The 21,072-nt window shown below is 38.9% G+C and overlaps 1 protein-coding gene across 1 annotated transcript in view; it reads right to left on the bottom strand.

Moving 5' to 3' along the window:
* The window catches only part of ESR1 (estrogen receptor 1), a 163,702-nt gene that overhangs the window by 84,119 nt on the left and 58,511 nt on the right, over positions 1 to 21,072 (bottom strand). Inside the window, 1 exon segment of the mRNA XM_064413347.1 lies at positions 19,085 to 19,589. Within this exon segment, the coding sequence (XP_064269417.1) occupies positions 19,085 to 19,589 (505 nt within the window).

The raw sequence follows: 21,072 nt of genomic DNA, 5'->3' as shown, positions 1-21,072 counted from the left end.
AAATCACAGGGCTGTGCAATCACCAGGCTTAGGAAGTTCAACAAGAGAATGTGCTGGATTCTGCAGTTGGGATGGAACAACCCTGGATGTACAGACAGACTGGGGAATGAGGGGTTGAAAAGCAGTGCCATGGAAAGGGCCCTGGGGGTCCTGGTCAATGGCAAGTTGAGCAGGAGTCAGCAGCGCCCTGGCAGCCAGGAGAGCCAAGCCTGTCCTAGGGACATCAGGCACAGCATGGCCAGCTGGGCAAGGGAGGGGATTGTCCCCTCTGCTCTGAGCTGGGGTGGGCTCACCTCCAGTGCCGGGGGCAGTTCTGGGTGCCACAAGACAAGAAGGATATAAAGCTATTAGCATCCGAAGCAGGGTGAAAAAGATGGTGAGGGCCTTGAGGGGAAGCCATATGAGGAGCAGCTGAGGTCACTTGGTTTGTTCAGCCTGGAGAACAGGAGACTGAGGGGAGACCACACTGCAGTTACAACTTCCTGGCGAGGGGAAGAGAAGGAGCAGACACTGATCTCTTTTCTGTGGTAACCAGTGACAGGACCCGAGGGAATGGACTGAAGTTGTTTCAGGGGAGGTTTAGTTTAGATTTTAGGAAAATACTCTTGACCTAGAGGATGGCTGAACACTGGAACAGGCTCCCCAGGGAAGTGGTCACATCACCAGCCTGACAGAGTTCAAGAAGTACTTGGACAATGCTCTCGGGCTCATGGTGTGACTCTTGGGGTTGGTGCTGTGCAGTGCTGGGAGTTCAATTATCCTTGGCCCCTTCCAACCCAGGATACTTTATTATTCTATGATTCTGCTGGTACATGTACAAGGAATATGCTTCCCAGACATTTAAATGACTTGAAAGTCATATGCTTTAAAGTGTAACAAGGGTAAGTGATGGGAAAAAAGCCCACGGACAATCAAAGGACAGGTGAAAAAAGACTGACAGAAGGCAAACAAACAGCCATCTGAAAGCACATCACACTGTCCAGTCATTGCATATGCATTTCACCTGCAGGGATGAGCTGCAAAAATGGTCACAGTACTCCATGGCAATCAGCAACCAGGCTAACAGAATGCCTGTGCTTTGTAGCTTATTTTATATATATATATATATATATATATATATATATATATATATATATATATATATATATATACACACACACACACATACACACAAATACACACTTCTTTTCCTCTGTTAGAAGATAAAAATTACTAACAAATTATGTCAAGTTTCAGCCTTGGACAGCCTGCACCCTAGTAGAGGAAATGCAGACCTTACAGAAGCATGCTTTGGTTTGTACTTTCAGTTGAAATGGAGGCAAGATGGATGCACAGAAATAAGATGCCTCACAAAGTCATGGTAGTTTGTGAGGAAACATTGATCCAGCTGAGGTATTTGACTTATACTTGTCCTCTGGAAATTGCTGAATTCAACTTTGCATGCCAAGTCATTCTGTGAATAATAATGAACAGAAAACCATGAGATAAACACGCTAGAGTTTGACACACAGCAGTAGAGTACGTCGATACCACGTACTCCAGCTCTTAGATGTGCCCTAGCTTTTTAAGGCCAGAGCCCTTTAACACACAGTAACATAAAATACAATTATTGATTGCATATGTCATAGAGGTTCTCCAGAAACTGAAAATTACATATGCTAGAACTGCCATAGAATCACAGAATTTGGGTTGGAAGGGACCTTAAAGATCATCTATTTCCACCCTCCATCCATGGACATGGACACCTTACACGAGCCAGACTACTCAGAGCCCTTTCCAGCCTGGTCTTCAACACCTGTAGGGATGGGGAGTTCAGAACCATGTAAGAAATAATAAGAAACAGAACCTGAACAGATTATTGTATAAAGGCCACAGTTTGAGACACCTCCACCAAAGTGATTTTCAAAATTATTTGATTTCTCAGATTCTACAGCTCTTCTTTCAAACAAGAACAGCCATAAACATTCAGCCTCTCTCTAAGTAACTCTTGGACATCACCTCTGAAAATTTAATGTTAAAGGCCACAAAGGCTGTAATTTTTCTTTATGTCCAAAGCATAGAATCTGTAAATTGCTGCCAGACAGGCAGTCTAGTCCTCCTTTCATTTCAGAACAGAGATGTTGAGGCCCAGAGTAGAAAAGTAACTCTGTTCAACATACAGCCACAAGACTTGAGACGGGAGGAGGCCAGAAACTGCGGAGTGAAGAAGGAAGGATCCCAACTGTGTGGTCACACTGGTTAACTAATCCAGCCACAGGAATTGTGACCAGCAATGTGACAGGGGAAAAAATACTCTTTCAGTGTCAGCTTTCAGTTGATCAGACTAATGGTTACATTACAACAGAATGAAGAGCAGATTGAAAAACTGGACCATGTTCTTTTCCTCATTCCTCTAGATCTACTCTTTCCTGCAGATCTTTCTTCATGTGCAGGTTTCCCAATCATCAGTACTAACTGAGTAGTAAACGCTAAGTTTTACACATCCAAATTCTCTAAACTATCCCAAAGTAGTTAAATTATTTTTGAGATAATGTTCAAAGATTAATTTCCACATACTGACTATGCAATCAAGAGAAAGCAAATAGAACATGGTTCATGAAAGGTAGGAAATATATTCATGTAGCCAACTGCACATAATATATGGTTGTTGATGTATTTTTGGGGTAATTTATGCAATAATGTGTGAGAAATAGGTCCATGAGAAATACATAAACTTGCCTCTTGTGTTAGTGATAACTTTATTTCAATACATTAAAGAGTTGTATTTCACTTTGGAAAATCCATATCATCTATTTGTGACATTTCTTATTCCTCAGAGCAACACAGAATAAGCTCAAGTTCTTCACAGGTGCCACAATATAACACCTCATTAATCTTCTCACTTTTTATTGTTGGTAGACAGTAATTGTTCCCTGCCCTTTAATTTACAAAGGAAGGAAAAAGTCTATTAGACAAATAAATGCAGAATTAAATGTACAGTATTATGGACACAACAGCCACACTTCTGTCATGACGTTTAAAAATATATTACCTATTCACATGGGAGACACCTAATACCAGTCTACTAGACTCAAGGGACTCCTGCTGAATATTCATTTTCTAGATATGCATGCCTCTCACAAATAAAGGGAAAATAATCTGTCCAGGTCTGAACTTCTGTTTGCTGCATAATACTCTTTAACGGCTGACTATTGCAGAAAACCCATCCATCTACTCATTTCTAGGCAAAATATTTTTTTTTTGCATACTGCTGAGTGTTGGAAGTGGATGTTGCACTACGCTTAGCACAGCAAACCTATTAACCCACCAAGGTCCTGTCTAAGCCTCGACAGAAAAGCAGCAGCTCAGTGGAGCTGAAGCTGGCAGCACATCCCTCCTCAAATCTGTTCTGGGAAGACCAGCAGGGTCCTATCCCAGGCCCACAGCCTCTCATGGTACTAGACTTGCAAGAGCCAGCAGCCATGACAACTTTCACCAAAAACACCTAAAATATTTTGCATTTCCTCACACCTAAATTGTTCCAAGAGCTTTAACACTCTGTTTCAGACATTAGTCTTCCAGAAAATTACCTGAACAAGCAGTAAGTTAGGAGAGAACACCAGGGTCTCATCTAAGCTTGCTGTGGTATACATATGACTAAAACTAATGTTTGATTTTCAAATAGTCCATGTATTCAAAAATATATCTGCATATGGTGAAGTACTGGGTCCTGCAGGGACTTGGAGGTGTTGGTTGACAGCTGCTGAACATGAGCCAGGTGTGCTCAGGTGGCCAGGAAAGCAAATGGCATCCTGGCCTGGATCAGGAATAGTGTGGGCAGCAGGAACAGGGCAATGATTGTCCCCCTGTACTCAACACTGGTGAGGCCACACCTCTAATCCTGTGTCTGGTTATGGGCCACTCACTTCAAAAAGGAGTGTGCTGGAGCAAGTCCAAGAAAGGGCACAAGTCTCACAAGGAGCAGCGGAGGGAAATGGGGTTGTTTATTCTGAGAAGACTCACTATAACTGCCTGAAGGAGGTTGAAGTGAAGTGGGGGTCAGTGTCTTCTGTCCTGTCTCAAGTGAAACGACAAGAAGTGACCCTACGTTACGTCAGAGGAGGTTCCAAGAAGATTAAAAAATCACTGAAAAAGTTGTTAGACATTAGAATAAGTTGCCCAAAGAAGTGGTGGAGTCCCTGTCTCAAGTGTTCAAGATGGCACTTGGGGATATGGTCCTGGGGTGATTATGGTGGTGCTGGGTTGATAGTTGGACTAGATGATCTTGAAGTTGTCTTCCAACCATGATCATTCTGTGATTCTGTGATATCAAAAGTGTTCTATAAGACAAACAGGAAGATATTTCAATTATTGCCCATAAGCCTCTGTTCTTTGACTTACTTCTGGTTTGGATTTAATTTTGTTCTAATTAACAAATATATTTTGAAACATCAGTAAGTTCTAAAATTGTACTGTCTTTCTTCATTAGTTCCATCGAGCACCACACTCAATTACACATACATAATTATGTGAATTTACAGATCACAAAGTTAAATAATTATAAATAATTCTTGCATATTGCCAAATCCAGAATACAAAACCAGCTTCAATTAGCTCATGTTGAACAGTATAACACATAAAATGGAAAGATAAGCCAGCAGCACAGAGATTCTGAATGAATATGACTTAACTGTTTCTTCATTCTCCAGCCTCAGACTGCTCCACAAACCCCAGTGGGAACTGCCATATGAGACATATTCTTGATTCCTGTTTTCACTTGCTGATAACCCTGGTAACCTTGCTGGAGAACCGTTTGCATTCCTACCCAAGAGCTCAGCTCCCTTCCAGCTGCACTCTCTGGCTCACACATCCCTCAAGAACTGAGCAGTGGTACAACTGTACCCACAGCAGCAGGCTTGGAAAGGTCAGTACACAGAACTCTGCACCAGAGGCAACGAGAAGGCTTGCTGCTGCACATGCTAGTGGGTCAGAAGGAGAGACAAAGGCATAGAGAAGGACAGAGATCATAAGGGGCACCTCTGCAAATGCACAAAAATCCACCAAAAACAACAGGCATCAACCCTTAGCTGAGCTTTTAATGTATGAATAGGTACCTGCAAGTAGGTTTTGGTTTATTAAATTTGATTCATACTCAAAGCACCTTCTAAAAAAATATTTGGATTCTTTTTTGTTTAAAGAGAAAGGAGATACTTTTCTGAACCTGTCAGGGGTAAAAGATCATATTCTCAGAAAAGAAATTGAACTGGCTCAAACTTTTTTTAAGACGTTAAGCAACTGTTATTAATATTTTGAAATAAAAAGTAAAAAAATTCAAAATGGCAATTTCAAGTTTAGCAGGATGACTCCTAATGCAGTATCTACTTCTGCTTTAAAATTCATCAATTCTCCTCAAAAATACTTTGCAACCACAAGGTTGCCTTGCTAAATTAATGAACCACAATAGTTCAACCTTTTGTTATGGATACTCTCATCATCACAAATTCATTTCGTCAAAAATACTGTTGAAATGCTCTTATAGATTATATCTATGCAAAAGCTTATTTAATAGTAATTACTACAGTGCAGTGATAACTCCATTCAGTATTAGACTTCAGCTAGCAGTATGAGGATTAATATCATCTGAGTATCTGAATCAGTAGTGAATTTCAAAGCTGTCTCAGGACCTCTGATTGCAAGGGCAAATTGATTTTTTACTACATCTTCTACATCTTGTTCCCTCTGCAGAGCAGATGGGTATGTATCTAATGGCAGAAACAGTGCCCCACATCCTGAGAGTCCTGAGAGTGACAAAATGGAAATCTAAAGAATAAAAGGTATCCCTTCAATTAATTTTTCCCCATGACAATTTTAATGCAGAACCTAACATGGAGAAAAAAAACCACACAAACAAACAAATAAACAAATTAACTAAAACAAAACAAACCACATCAACTACAACAGCACCAAAAAAAACCCCAACAAAAAAAACCCCACACAATTGGACAGCATGCAGCAATCACTTCCCAGCTGCAGAAATACCAGTTCTAAACATTTCTGTAGTGATTCTGAAGTATTCTATTTATAGTATGCAGTAAATGAAACTTCCATTCCATTCCTTGACTATGCTGGGACAACTGAGGTTTACAATAAAACTAGTGATTTCAGATTTATTAAGCACTGAAATCCTTTAGTACATTTCCATTAGATACACATTTCTTTTTCTTATTTCTAGTTAGCCTATTTTCATTGGATTAACTTACATCTGGCATTACACTTTTCAAGGAGCCTCAGTTCTCACAAAAACAGTCTTTAATATATCTCTCACACATAGAGAGAATGTTGCGATGAAAACTCTGGTTTTGAATCTGGGATTCAGGATTGGCCACAGGACAGAAGTCTTGTCCTTATTTTTTTAAATTTGTCCTCAGATGTCATCAGAAAAGGATCAAATAGTTGGCAGGCATGTACCTGAGGAATTTCTCTGGGACAAGGAGAACTTCTCCAAGTAATCTGGTAGCAAATTGACCATAACAAAAAATACCTCCAGACTTCATCCATTTTAGGCTGCTACACGACACAAACGTGGCTCTTATCAGAATTAATGAAATGGTGGTCTTGGGGACCTGTTCTCATTTATTTCTTACCATATCTTCCCTGTAATAAACAAGACAAATAATTTTGTTCCTCTCCTCTGGTTTTTAGTTCTAAAAAAACCTGGAAGGACCATGCAGAAGTGGGGCCAGTCTCTTAGGCAATGCAGCTTTCAGGTTTCTTGTCATTTCGAGACAGATCCACATTTGTTGACAATAAAGTAAATTAAAGAGAAAAGAAACAAGGCATTTATGACTCAGAAAATGGGTCATACATAAAAACAGCTTGAAGCTATTAACACCTAAAACTGCCATTTAAAAAACTATTAAAAAGCTGGTACTATCTATACAACATTTTAAATATTCTTGAAAAGGTAGGCTTTGTCCTAAGTAATAGTCTTAAAAGCTTTTGAGAAAAAAAAGAAAACGGGGGGAAGGGTGCTTACAGACAACATTTTACATCTGCTTATGTACTGATTTTTGTACCAGAACGCATCCCTCTCTCTGAAGAGTAAGATCTTCACTGCTTTACTGAAATAAAACCAGTAAAATCCTTCATCTTAAATAAAGAACAAAATGAACTGAAGGCAATATCTAAGTGTTCATAACAAAAGAATATGAACTCCTTGATTCTGTGCAGTCATGCCTTATCTACCTATAGAATAAATAAATGCAAGGTAGCTGAACATACAATTTCGTATAAGGACTGAAGTGGAAATATATTGATGTTCTATTCTTTCTGAGAAGTATGCTGGGTATGTGTGTGTAGCAAGCTTGCAAACAGGTTTTTTTCCATTTCAGATACTACATTTAGTAATACCTTTGCTAGTTTCCAAACCCATAGTCACTGAGTACCTACTCAATATTTTAGCTCTTTTCACCCTTACTCATATGTAGCCTCATGTCCTCTTTCTTACTGAAGCCTGCTATGGAAACAGCCATGTCGATATTTCACAAATGATTTTCAGTTCATTATTACATGTGGGCACTTTACAGACACCAGTAAATCTTCACAGGGGTCCTGTATGGTAAAACAGCAGTGCCTTCATTTCACATGTTAGGACATTAGGCAGAGAGAGGGAGGGATCTATGCACACAAATTTAGTTCTGGCATGTTTCAGTTTTAGGAAGGTTGCTGTTATGATCTCACTCATAACTTTATTTTCTCTATGCATATGAGAAATACCAATGCTTTTAGGAATTAATCAAAATCCAATCAGTCTTTGTGAGTGGCATTTGTTTCAGCAGTGAAGGAAGTTCATGTGTACAGCACCAACATCAGCCACACTGGGCCTTTGATCTAACCAACATCTGGGCTAATCCATTACTTTCTGGCTAAATCTGTAACAGACAGCAACAAAATGCAAGAGATGCACATACCTGTTGGGAGGAAGCTCCATAACCCCTGTTTCTCCCTGTGAGCCTTTGTATTTCTCTATGCTTTGTTAACACACACTCGCCCTGTTTCAGTCATGTCTATCCCCATTCCCAATCCAAGTCACATTGCCAGAGAATGGTTAAATTCCATTATTTTTCTCCACTTCAGACTACTTCAGCTTTTTCAGTTCTGGAGGTTGTCCTTCATTTTACTTTTGCAGTTCATCTCAAACTCTTCCAGGAACATCATCTATTTTCAACTACGAGAGCATGCCCTCCTCCTCCATGCTCTGTCTCATGGCTGATTACAGCCCATTACAGCACCTCACCAGAGATTCAAAGTTTCTACCTCACCAGACCCATCAGAGTTCTGCACTGGCCCCATCCTGCTCTTCATTGAGACCACCTTTATTTTCTCCTCAGCCCATCCTCCTACTTCATTTTGCTTATGTGACTTTTGCCAAACACAGAAGGCCCTAAAGGCACAAGAGAGACCAATTTTCTCAATCCCAGTGAAGTGCAATAGGGGCTGCAAAGATGAACTATAAGGTGGATGGAAAATGACTGCTAGTCACAACAGACTTTTATCAGCAGCTGAAACGTGGCAAGCTTGCAGTGGTATTCATGGGCAATCAATACTGAGGTGGCTATCTCACTAACAATAGAGATGAAGGGAGAAACCACATCCCTAGCAAGTTAATGACAGACATCAAGCTGGGGGACAGGGAACATGCAGAGTGGAGGGTTTGCTGCAGAGCAAAGCTCCCAGTAAGGTGGACCTCAACAGGCTGGAGAAATGGCCCAGCAGGAATCTCATGAATTTCAGCACTAGAAAACGCAGAGCAATGCACCTCTAACAGAATAACCCCCTGCAGAAACACAGCAGGAGCTGGACTGTACTAATAAGAGCATCTACAGGAGGCTGAGAGCAGAGCTGGTTCCCCTGTCCTTGGCAGTTGCAAAATTGCTTCCAGTCTGGGGTTTCCAAGCTCAAGCCAGCCTTAGACAAATTGGAACAAGTCCAGGGACAGCCACAAAGATGTGGAGGGGGCTGGAATAAATGGCATATGAGGGGATGCTGAAGGAACTGGATTTGTTCAGCTTTTCAAAGAGAAGGCTAAGCAGGATTTATTGCTGTCTTCAACAGTATAATAGGACTCTTTAAAGGAAACAGAGCCAGACTCTTCTTGGAGCACACCATGAAAGGACGAGACACATCCGACACATTTTTGGGTGAAGAATATTCTAATTATGTATTAGAAGAAACTTTTTCACAATGAGAGTGGTTCAGCACTGTTACAGATTGCCCTGGGTGGATGTGGAGCCTCCATTCCTGGGTATCCACAAAGGACAACTGCATCAAGATCTGAGAAACCTCATCTAGCTTTGAAGTGAGTCTTGCTTCGAGCTAGATGTTGACCAGCTAATCTTTGAACTTTTTCGCCCATTCAAACTTAATATTAGTCTGTGATTCTCATCTCTCAGTAAACTGCCCCTGCCCACAGTAATATTTGCATTTGAAATGCCATGCAGCTGTGCAATGAAGCAACTTCACACATTTTGTCAGAGAAGGATGCTTTTGCAATATGCAGTCCCTGAAGAAAGATGGAGCATGTATGGTAAACAAAATTTCAAATAATTTAGCTATCAAATGCAAACAAATTCCCATAGTAAATAATGAAGTGTTTCAAGAGTTTGTAGCTTAAATTTGAGCAAAATTTCTGGGGAAATATTAAAGAAAAATAACCCTGATATGACAGCATTCTCCCACTACCAAGTATCAGGTGTATGTACATATACCTGTAATACAATGTGTATTATAGGTACATATACCAATAAGAGGTATGTATATGTATGTATACCTATAATACAATGGTGTCTAGGATGTTCAGTGAAAATTTATGGGGGTTTTTTTTCCATGATTTTAGCAAAATTTTGTTTTCCATCATCATACTTAGAAATCTGAGCCATTTTTCTCAAAATGCATTTAAAAAAAAAAATTACCTGAGACAACCATCTAATATGTAAAATTTAAGCCAAAACTAAACAACATAAGTAAGCAAAAAAAAGAGGAACTTAGTCAGACTTAACAATAAACAGTGTTACTAGAAATGCTAATAAAATGAAGTTGACTTTTATTCCGGGATGTTTAAAATTTCTTTGTAAAATCAGATTTACTTCCACTTCATTTAGCTTTTTTTATGGCTTAAATCAAGGAAAAAATAGTAACAACTTACAGAGGTGCAACCTGCTTTAAAAATATTTGACTTCTTAAAATGGCATACATCTGGTAGATATTCTTGCATCTTAACTGATTCTGATATTATTACTATTAAACACTCAGCTACATTATTTTATATGGGTTTCTATCTCACCACCTTTCTCCATGCACATAATTAGAGTGCACTTCCAAGGTTTGCATGCTTTATCTGTAATTGATACTCCTGTAGATTAAAATTAGGATTATATTTCTCATAGCATGGCAAGAATAAACTAACATACTTTTCAACCCATAAATTCTAAATAACCCAAACCACAAAAAGGTATTTCAAGGTAATAAATCAGCTACAGTGGCTCATGTGCTGGCAACATACATATTTTTCCTTGCTTGTGGTTATCAATATGGCTGAAGGAGAAGTATCATTTTACTGCAGGATGGAAGCAAACAGACAAAACTGTTATTTGACATATTAGTTCCCCAAAGGCAACTAGATTTGCTGTGCACTCTCAGACAGAGTATTCTTTGCCGTGGCTACAGTGTCTTGAAGACAAGGGTTCTGTGATACGTAATTTGAAACTGGGATCTCACTGTCAACTCCAAGCTGTAAATAATAATGAAAGCAGGGAACACTTATTTGAATTAATTTGTTTTAGACACTAACTGATACAAGTTATACAGTAATAACTAGATACTGGTTAATCAAGATGGCCCAGCAAACGAAATGTCTTAAGAATGTTTACTGGCTTTACAAACTGAAAACAGAGATGACAGGGTATTATGTGGCATTCTATTTTTGCCAAAGCCCAGGTTTTATAGCACTTCTCATCAAGAGTAAAATTAAATTACAATTTTTTAGAGTTAGCACCTTCCAAACTTCCATCTGTTTACAGGTCAACTTGAAGAAGGAAAAAGAGTAAGTTTCTAAACACCAGAATATGTCAAGGAAGAGCTGGAATACACAAAGATCCACCTTTGGATGGATGTGGAGCCAACTGAGAACTTACAGGTCAGGATTAAAGGGAGGGCAGGGACAGGTGACATTATAGTGGAGGCCTGCTACAGGTCACCTTATCAAGAAGGTCCAGAAGGAGGACCATCAGGATGATCAGAGGAATGGAGTACCCCTCCTCTGAAGAGATGCTGAGAGAGCTGGGGCTGTTCAGCCTGGAGAAGAGACCTTACAGCTACATGCCAGTACCTAAAGGACGCCTACAAGAAAGCCAGAGAGGAACTTTTTAGAGGGGCATGTAGTGACAGGACAAGGGGGAATGACCTTAAACTGAAAGAGGGTTGGTTTAGACTGGATATTAGGAAGAAATTATTTGCTATGAGAGTGATGAGGCACTGGAACAGGTTGCCCAGAGAAGTTGTGAATGCCTCATCCCTGGAAGTGTTTAAGGCAAGGTTGGATGGAGCTCTGAGCAACCTGGTCATACTAGTGAAAGGTGTCCCTGCCCATACCAGGTGATTTGGAACTAGTCTTCCTTTTCAACCCAAACTTCCATGATTCTATGATCTTTCATCGATTTTTGAATTAATAGATCTTATCTCACAAGCCTGAATTACATTTAAAAGAAAAAAGAAAATAAAAATGGAAGGGAAAAAGAAAGATAGTAGGTATTACATATTCCAATTTTAGCAGAGCTATATGCAAAAACCACAGTGAAGGCTATTTGGAAAGCTATTATGAGTTTCCCAGCCTTGTGATTTAAGATTTGGGGCCTAAATCATGCCACATTTTCTACTACAGCTGCTGCTTTCTGCATAGCATCTTTCTAATTATTTTTATTTATAATGAGCTGAGCCTTTTCCTGTGTTGCAGTAAATTTCTCTTCCCTCTTCTTCCAGCTTTGATGTCCCCTTTGTAGTATCCTAGGAACTTTTATATAGCCATCTTTTAGCAGCCCAAGTCAGTACTGAAGTAGGCTGCAGTGATCAAAGCACTGTTTCTGCGCGATAGCAAGTACTAGAAGGGGGAGAAAAGACTGGAAGTAGCAATGAAATTTGCACTGGACATTTGCACTGCAGATTGCTGAGAAACTGGGGAAAATCATCAATGGAAGAATACAGGTGTTCCCTATATAATCGTTTAAAAGTAGTTTCCTTACTTAGACATTATGATCAAGGTGAAAAAAACCCACACTGCTTACTCACATGGCTTATGAATGCAAGGCAAAATGCATGGGCATTAAAGGCAGACCAGTGCTGCTGTGATGCTCTCTGGTCTGTCATCCTCAGAGGGGGAGAAAGTTCTCCCCTGTAGCATTCAACAGTTCCCTTGCGCTGGTTCTGCTGCCTGGCTCCTGGGGAGGTTGGTTCTGGCAGCTGACAGCACTGTGGGAGTGGAACCAGAATGTGACACATTCCACTCATGCTGTATAACAAGAAGGGAACTGCACCCTTGAAGAATTGTAGGCAGCCCACTGGATGTGAGGTGGTTACATGCATGGCTGTTCACTGTTAGTCACCAACTGCTTTTTTAAGTCTTCTTAAAAAGAAGACTTAAAAGCTTTTAGCCTTTACTGCTGTTTTTAATTTTTACCAATGGTTTCCATGCAGCCAGCCATCTTTTCTTGTTTCTTATTTATGCAGGTGCTGGATGTTGTGTCATAGTTAAGACTGCAATGGTTGGAAGACCACTGCAATTTTTATGTACATGTATCAAATGGGATTTGCATTTAGGGCAGTCATATTTAAGCTCTCTGTCCTCTGGGGAGCATATTCCCTTTTTCTAGTAAAGGGTTAAAATAAAACACCTAGATCACTCCTGAATCCAATGTTGTTATCAATATCTTATCAAGGAAAAATGTTATCCTGCAGATTTATGATCTTCTTGTCTCTAACAGGTATCACTCACACTTTGATAGTCTTGCACAAGAATATCTTGAGTGAGATGAAGTAAGAAGCCTCCCAGCAACTGGAATCTGAGCTTGGCAGAAAAGCAGAAATGCCTTGCCTTGCCCAGTGCCACATTGATCAGGGTTCCTAATGAGCTGTGGTAATTTATAACCTTTTGCAAGTCACTGGAAAGGCCACTCAGGCTCAGATGTGACTTGTCCCTGTACAGCAAATTTTACGAACAGTCCCTGCAATGAATGCAATGAAAACAGCACTTCAAGTGAGAATGTTGAAGGACAGCATCTCTGCTCTAATCTCTGTTCTGATGCCTAGAATAGATAATAGAAAACTCCCTGCAGACAGGCCAGGGAGCTCATAATTTGTTTCAGTGATACATTGTGAACAATATCAAACCAAAAATTCCCAAAATCTCAATTTTTTAGGAAATGTGGATACACTTCAGTTGCCGGACTATTCTCTTGTGCTTTTTTGGAGCAATGTCTTAGATCTGGTCAGCCTATCTTGTTGGTTTAATAAAAAATGCTGGCATCTGATGTTCACTTTGCAATTGCTAAAGGAACTCATGCCAGCAACTAATGCTTTCCATATCAGAGGAGATATGGCCAGCAGTGTTTGTTGTTTCAATAGCCTCAGAACAAGAGTGATCAAGGCCAGTGACACAGAGTCAATTCCCCATCTCTCTCTCAAGGGACATAATGCAGTGTCTATATGAAGGAATATTACAGAGCATTACTGTTTTGGTTCTTTACAGGAGATGTACGTGTGGGATTAATTTAATGTAACTTTGAATATCACTGAGTATCCATCTTCATCCAGTAGCTATCTGGAATAGAATGTAGACATCTTATATAATATAGGAAGATAATGCCTTTTTTGAGCCTAATGCACTAGGTCTATTTTAATCAGGTACCCTAGAAAGAGACAATATGTGTTCTCAGTCTCTTTCTCTCTGTGTCTCAGAGTAAGAAGGGGGTCCATGAGCAGGTTTGGTGCTGTTGTCAATGCCATTTGAGGTGTTCCAGGTGGAGACCCTCACTGACACACAGCTTCTACTCCAAAAAGGTATAGTTACCCAGCATAGTGTCATATCTGCTAGACCCATGTGACCTTCTGGCCTCTCAAACAGCACTAGATGCCTAAGGAATGAAAAAATGAATACAGACCTAGGCATCTACATTTGATCAGATGAAATCCATTCACATGGTCCGTCTCTACAACCATGGGTTTAGATGCAAATTTCAAGTCCTGTTGGGAAGGACTTGATATATGAAGCACTTCCTATGTCTGTGGTTTATGCAAAAAATATAACCTGCTGCAGAAATAAAGTTTTGTTCAATGAGAAGAGAGAACAAGTGAGATCCATCTCCCTGCCCTGGCAGAAAGGAGGGTAATGAGGAAGCATAAAAGCTCTTTTACACCTTTCCACCAGTGATGCCTTTCTTAGGGACAGAAGGAGGCACAGATTCCATGTGCTCCTCAACAGTGTGGATTGGTGATTTATGGTGCAAGCACACTTGCAGCATGATCCACATCAGCACATGCTCCAAGAAGGGCTGCACAAAGTTGGTTTGTACAAGCCCCTCATAATTGTCATGTGTGAGTATCTCGGAATACTTAATGAGCTTATCTTTACAACATTTCCATGAGATAAGAAACTATCCATGAGATGACTCCATGTTTTGCTGTCTCTTTTATTACAGTCATCTATTGCTGCAAAATTGTCAGCGATACCAGCACAAGGCCTGAAAACAGGAACGCTCCAAGTGTTCAAGAAATTGCCTGAACACTTGAACTGTTCAAGAGAGGACCTCTGAGCAGATTGACATTTTAGAGAAAAGTAAACAAAAAAGCAAAGCAAAACACTACATTACATCATGCTCCATGTTATGAAATACTTTACGCTACATTTAAAAAAATAAGAAAAATCACCTTTGAACTTTGTATTGATTTCAACACTTTTAGTTTTAAAACTTAGAAAAAATCTTCTTTATTTAGAAGTCAACATGAACAGCTAGAAAAATTCATAATGAATCAGACAAGGTTAACAAAGTTTATGTATTTGTTTGCGTAACTATTCTTTTGGACAGGTGGATTTACAAATTACAAGAGAAGAGGGATCAATCAACATTTGCAATCTTTCTCAATTTTAGTATGCATTAAAATTAAAGCTGTGATCATATTGATTAGAACATCAGACTCAATTGCAGTATGATAATTGTGGCTAATGCTAAACAAATACTTTATTACATTAACCTAAACATAGAGCCTGAAGTATTAGAAGATACAAACTAGCCACTAAGAGTGAGGGAGCAATTAATCTCTTATTCTGCTTGTACACTGATTTGCGCAGCCTCTGTCCCTCACTACCCTCACTACAGACTGACAGACAGCTTTCTCATTGGGGAACTGGAAGTGCAGTCTTTTTTTTTTTTTGGCTGAATTTGGAACCAGCACCAAACACAGGCTACAAAGGGCCCTACGTACATGCATGATTTTACTTCGGATCTGAGGAGTACAGAGTCAGTGTGATGACACAAGAATATCACACACTGGCAAGAGCAAAAGGGATGTTCTGCTGTTGCTTGTAGGAATCTACTGAGGTAAATTAGCTACTGAAAGCCTTGATTTTTCCCTCAGTGGATCAAAACTTGCTGAAAAGTGAGAGGAAATAAGCAGAAATTACCTGAACTCAAATTCAATAGTTAAGAACAAAAGAAACATTTCCGTTAATTTACTGTAATAGTCATGAGTACAAGATTTCCTGTAATAATTATCACTGACCACTAATAAGCATTTAATAATAAAAAAACCCACTACTAAAAATTATCAATAAAATTTTTAAAAAATGAGATTTGACATTGTTGGATAACAAAAAGCTATTTTAGTTTGGCTACCTATAAAAACAGCCACAAGATCAGACATAAAAGAGGTCTGTGTATAGACAGCACAGTTTGAGTTATTTAAGTCCTTTTTTCTCCACTTGTCACATTCTGATGCCTCATGATTTAGAAATACCAGAAGGGACATTAATATATTTATTTCATTCATTAAAAATCATTATTTTCATGTATCATTATGCTCTTCAGCTAGATACAGAAGCCTAGCATTATCTCACAACAAGGAACTAACTCTTTTGGGAAAAGAGTCACTATTTGAAATACAAAATATAACTTCAGAATTAGCAGACATATAGCTATACACCTAGTAATACATATCTGTCTATAGGCAGCATGATTTTGAACACTTACTAACAAAATCAAAAGACTTTAAAAGTTTTCCTTATCACACAGAGTAATTGTTTTGTTTTGTGACTGAAGATTTTTAACATTTTGTCCAAGTATCGTACGGAATATCATCTCGGCTCCAACCTGTAATGTTTATTTATTGTCCCAGATATCACTGAATGTACCACTGAAGGCAGCACTTGCATGTCAAATTCAGAGTAGAGTAGGGTGATACAATGCAAATATTTCTGCCCTAAAAGCCAAATAGCATAATTGATTTATACAGAAAGGTAAATGAGAATTGCAGAGGAGTCTTACTGGGTCTAAGTTACATAACTTTTCAGAGAAGCAGACAGCCATATCACAAACTAATCATGATTCATTATAACTTTTTTTAGGGCTTCTGTTTTAAGATTTTTTGCCTTTACCACTCCTACTAGTAGGCTATTCCAGAAACTCTCTATTTTGATAGTTAGACATCTTTCAATCTCCAGCATCAATTTAGTCATTGCCAGATTACACTGCCCTATGCTTTCTTTTCTCCCATAACCCAAGTGAAGACAATGAGACTAGCCAAATAAATAAAGAAAATTGGAAGTTTATTAAAGTACTTATTCTTAAACCCAATGGCTAGACATTTAAATATTTCCTAGGCAGGGAACACATATTCAAATTATTTTTGACAGACTACTGGTGACTGGGCTCATGCCAAAACACAAGAAGACCTAATGTTTAATGTTGTGAGGGTGAAAACTTTCTAAATACGATCTCACAAAAATGAAAAGCAAAAAAAGCAAAGTTTTTTATTAATTTAATTTGAACAGTACCATGCCTGTTAACAAAAGATAATCATAGCAAGCACTTTGAAACACATTTCTTATTACCACATAAGATGCATTCCACAGAGTTATGGCTGGAAGGGGCCATTAAATCATTTGTATAACACTGTATGCAGATAAACCTTCTGGCATATCCAAGATCATAAATTCACCTAATTACAGCTGCATTAAGCCTCAGCAATTTCAAATGGCTAATACACATCCCCAAGGGTGGCACACAACCTTGATCAGAAATGTCAGGATAAGGGGAATACAGCACTGGTCTTAGACGTTTGCTCAAGCAGATAAACTAAAAAAGTACCTTAATCTTATTTTGAATGGTCTCATCTCGATTCACAGCTTAAAAATTAAAAGAACACTATTTCCATAGCAACTTCTACGTCTAGGTGATTCTTAGGTTTGAATCCTCCTGCAGTACAATACCTGACTGTAGAACATTTTCTGCCTGTGTATTTCAACTTCACAAACTCACTACTCCACTGTTTACATACATAAGGTTCCTTACACACTTTTCACCATAGGTTTGCACGGGACACTCATGCAAAAAAAGTCATTTAATTGAGCACAAAGTGCAGTTTAACTTTCAAGTCACTGGTAATCATTCAAGATCACTATGCTCTGACATGTACTCATTCTTCCAGGAAGTATTGTATTTGGTTGCACTAAAAATAATTTTGTTTGAATCAACTCAGTTTACAGATCACTGTATTAGACAATTTAACACAACCATTATCTATGATTTCACCAGTCTTTATTCTACCTGCTCCCCAAAACTGCCCAATCTGTTGAAAAAAAGTGCAATCATTTTGTTTTCTGGGACCAGATTTTCCTACCAGATTCTGAGTCTGGTTGAGTTAGAGTTCAGAACATATGTTGCCGTTATGTTATATTGTGCAAATAAGTCTAGCAGAGTCTGGTCCTCAACATGGAAAAAATTACTTGCTTTTATTTTTTCAGTTGTTACATTTCTAACAAACTCACCTGTATCTCTCAAATCAACAGAGAATGACAGAGTTCAGAAAAAAAAAATACATCACACTGTTCACTTTGATTCACTGAAGCCCAATATAATAAGCTGTTGCAAATCTATGCTATAAACACTGCACAAAACGTTAACAGTGTGAGTATAGGTACGTATAATTTATTTTTTTTTTAGAAGCCAAAATTTATCAATTTCTGCCACTTCAAGAAAATATGTAATTTTTTTCACAACTGACAATAAATATTTAAACCAGGGAAATTTATTTCCCCCTTTCAACAATACTTTTGTCTTTCTATTCCAGACCAAAAAGAGAAAACATGAACCAACCTCCTACTGAAGGACAAAAATATTAAAAACCCCGCTGAACAAACCTATTTTTTTAAAAGCAGCATGCCAGGTTTACAGTTAATATATATCACCCTCCAATGAAAAATCTTAATATACACACAGCTCTTTGGATAGCTCAGGAAGGTGGTTACTGACTGAAATACTGTCACTGAGTCAACTCTAACACTTTGATTAGGAAGGATATATTGTTCCTGAACAACTTCCTATGTAAGCCACTTCTCACACTGCAAAGGAAGACAGAGGAGAAAAATACTGATACTACCATCTAAGAGCTGAACAAACAACCACTCACACTGAAAAATGTGTGATGGTGGAAGTCTTTTTAGTATACTTCAGACACTATTATAATACATTACAACACTGAGGTCATTTGCCATTCTTTAATCAATTATGATTTAATGTTTTCCCAGGAAATATTTATACTCATTATCTGATGGGTTTTTTACATGGGTTTTCAAAATTTACAGCTTACAGTCACAGTGGGCTGTGAATTACAGTTTGTTTTATTCTACTCTGTTTCTTATGGTCTAGATACCATCGATGAATCAGTTAAATTACAAGCTCCTTTACACAAAAAGCAAATATTAGGGCATAACAGATTTCTACATTCTAATTTTCTCAGATTATCTGCTTAAATAAGAAAGAAAGAATTCTGTAGCATTTACCTGTAGAAGGCTGGAGGAGCAGCTTCCCTCATCCCAAAGCTGCCCTGATCATTTTCAAGGTAATAGGGTACCTGTTGGCTGTGATGATGGATGAAGGGTGACAGCTGGGGTGCCGTTTGCAAGAACACCACCGGGCTTGGTGGGACACTGTTCAGGGAGTGAAATCCTGCCAGACTGCTGGACCCAAAAGATTCAGATGTAGGAGCATAACTGAGCGTGGTAGAGCTGTAGACGGGAGCCGTAGTACCAAAATCATAGGTGGCTCCTTCTGGGTAGTTAAAAACTCCTGTCTTGCTGGTCTCCACGTACATGTCGCTGAGCGATCTTTCCAGGGGAATCTTCAGCTGAGGTCTGCTCAGTGTCTCCAGTTCAGTGCCTTGAATCTGGTGCAGCAGGGTAACTCCAGAGGTTTTGGTGTGAAGGGTCATGGTCAGTACTAGTGGCAGTGAGCAAGGAACATATCTGCTTTTACTGTCAACAGCGAGATCGGCAGCTGGCAGTCCACCTAAAAAAAATACCAGAACCTATTCTGAGGCTCAGCAGAAATCATAATAAAGCAGCATTACACAGGTATTCCTCTAATCTCGGCAAGGAGGAGGATACAAACAAATGCAGAGTGAGCACTGAAAACGCACATTTTCTCTCTCTTCTTCCCTCCCTCTCCCTCTCCCTAACTTTTAGGAACTCCTCATCTGCACTAATATGCATTACAAGGTGCTGGCTGCGAGCCAGGAGCCCTTGCCTTGTGCCGACGTTGGTTTAAACATCACTTCAGAAACAATTAGTTTTGGAGTTATACCAAAGAATTGTCCGTCTAAATGTTACTTCATTCTTACTGATCGTTTAATTTTTCACTTCAGGGTACAGTGCTTTGCAGCAACTAATGGGAAAGAACACTTAAATCCAACCAGGAAGACTAGTCCAGTGGTCAGTCAGATTGCTGCCTTTTATTTCCTCAGCAGGCTCCAATCTATCTGTGCTTATCTCTCCTCCTGTTTGATTCATTTTTGTGTTTGCTAGAAATATGTAATGTGTACATTGTACTGACCCTGGGCAGGACTCTGCTGTAACCAAGATAGGGCAAAGCAGAATGTGTGTGTGTGTGTGTGCAAGTATGCGTCTGTGTGTCTGTCTCCCTGTGTGTCTCTGTATGTTTGTGTGTCTGGGCGTGTAGGGAGCAAACCCCAGTCCATAAATCCAGCTAATAAAATTAAAGTGTGCATGATACCTATGCAGAAGGGAAGATTTATAATATACTTTCATCAGCAACAGCAACTTGTAGTTACTAGAGTACTATAATAACATTAAAAAGCAAGGAAAAGCTTTAGACTAGCCTAGAAAATTATGCTTCCTTCTTTTTATGCTGTAAAATGATGAAACGAGCAACATTCACATTTTGCCACAGTTAGGAGATGGTTATTTGATTGCATGATATATAAATTGAATACAGTCAGATAGTCTTGTGAACAAAATCCTAGCAAACTTGAATTTTGAAATCAGACTAAAAAATCAAATCATCTAAAATAATCAAGCGGGATCGGTTAAAAAAAAAAGCTGACATGCCTCTCAAAGTTATATTTAGAAAGGAAAAAAAGGAAAAGAGAGAACATAATGAAAAGGTGTGGCATGCATGCTTCTTCTTGCAATCTCATTCCATATAATTTTAACTTCGCACAAACCAGTTCTCCTGAGCGAGCTAAATGAAAACCTCCAGAAACTGTTTCAAGATCTCCAGCTTCATTGCTGTGGTCTGTGGCTCAGTCAATGAAATGCCAACCCTAAATTCATTAATATATGGGCTCCAGCTAGTGTGTTTCAATACTAGCAAAACCTATGCTATACTTAAACAACTCCATGGTTATTTGGCTCAACCTTCAAAAAAACCCAAGAAACTGAATATGCAGGTCACTAGGAGTGTCAAAAAAAGTTTACTAAAACCAGTTTTATTTTAGAAATAATACAGTGCTCTCAGAATTTCTACTAAAATA

Source organism: Passer domesticus, chromosome 3 (assembly GCF_036417665.1).
Source record: "Passer domesticus isolate bPasDom1 chromosome 3, bPasDom1.hap1, whole genome shotgun sequence".
Taxonomy (NCBI): domain Eukaryota; kingdom Metazoa; phylum Chordata; class Aves; order Passeriformes; family Passeridae; genus Passer; species Passer domesticus.
The sequence above is the reverse complement of the archived record's forward strand: the minus strand, read 5'-3'. Positions and strand labels throughout refer to the sequence as shown.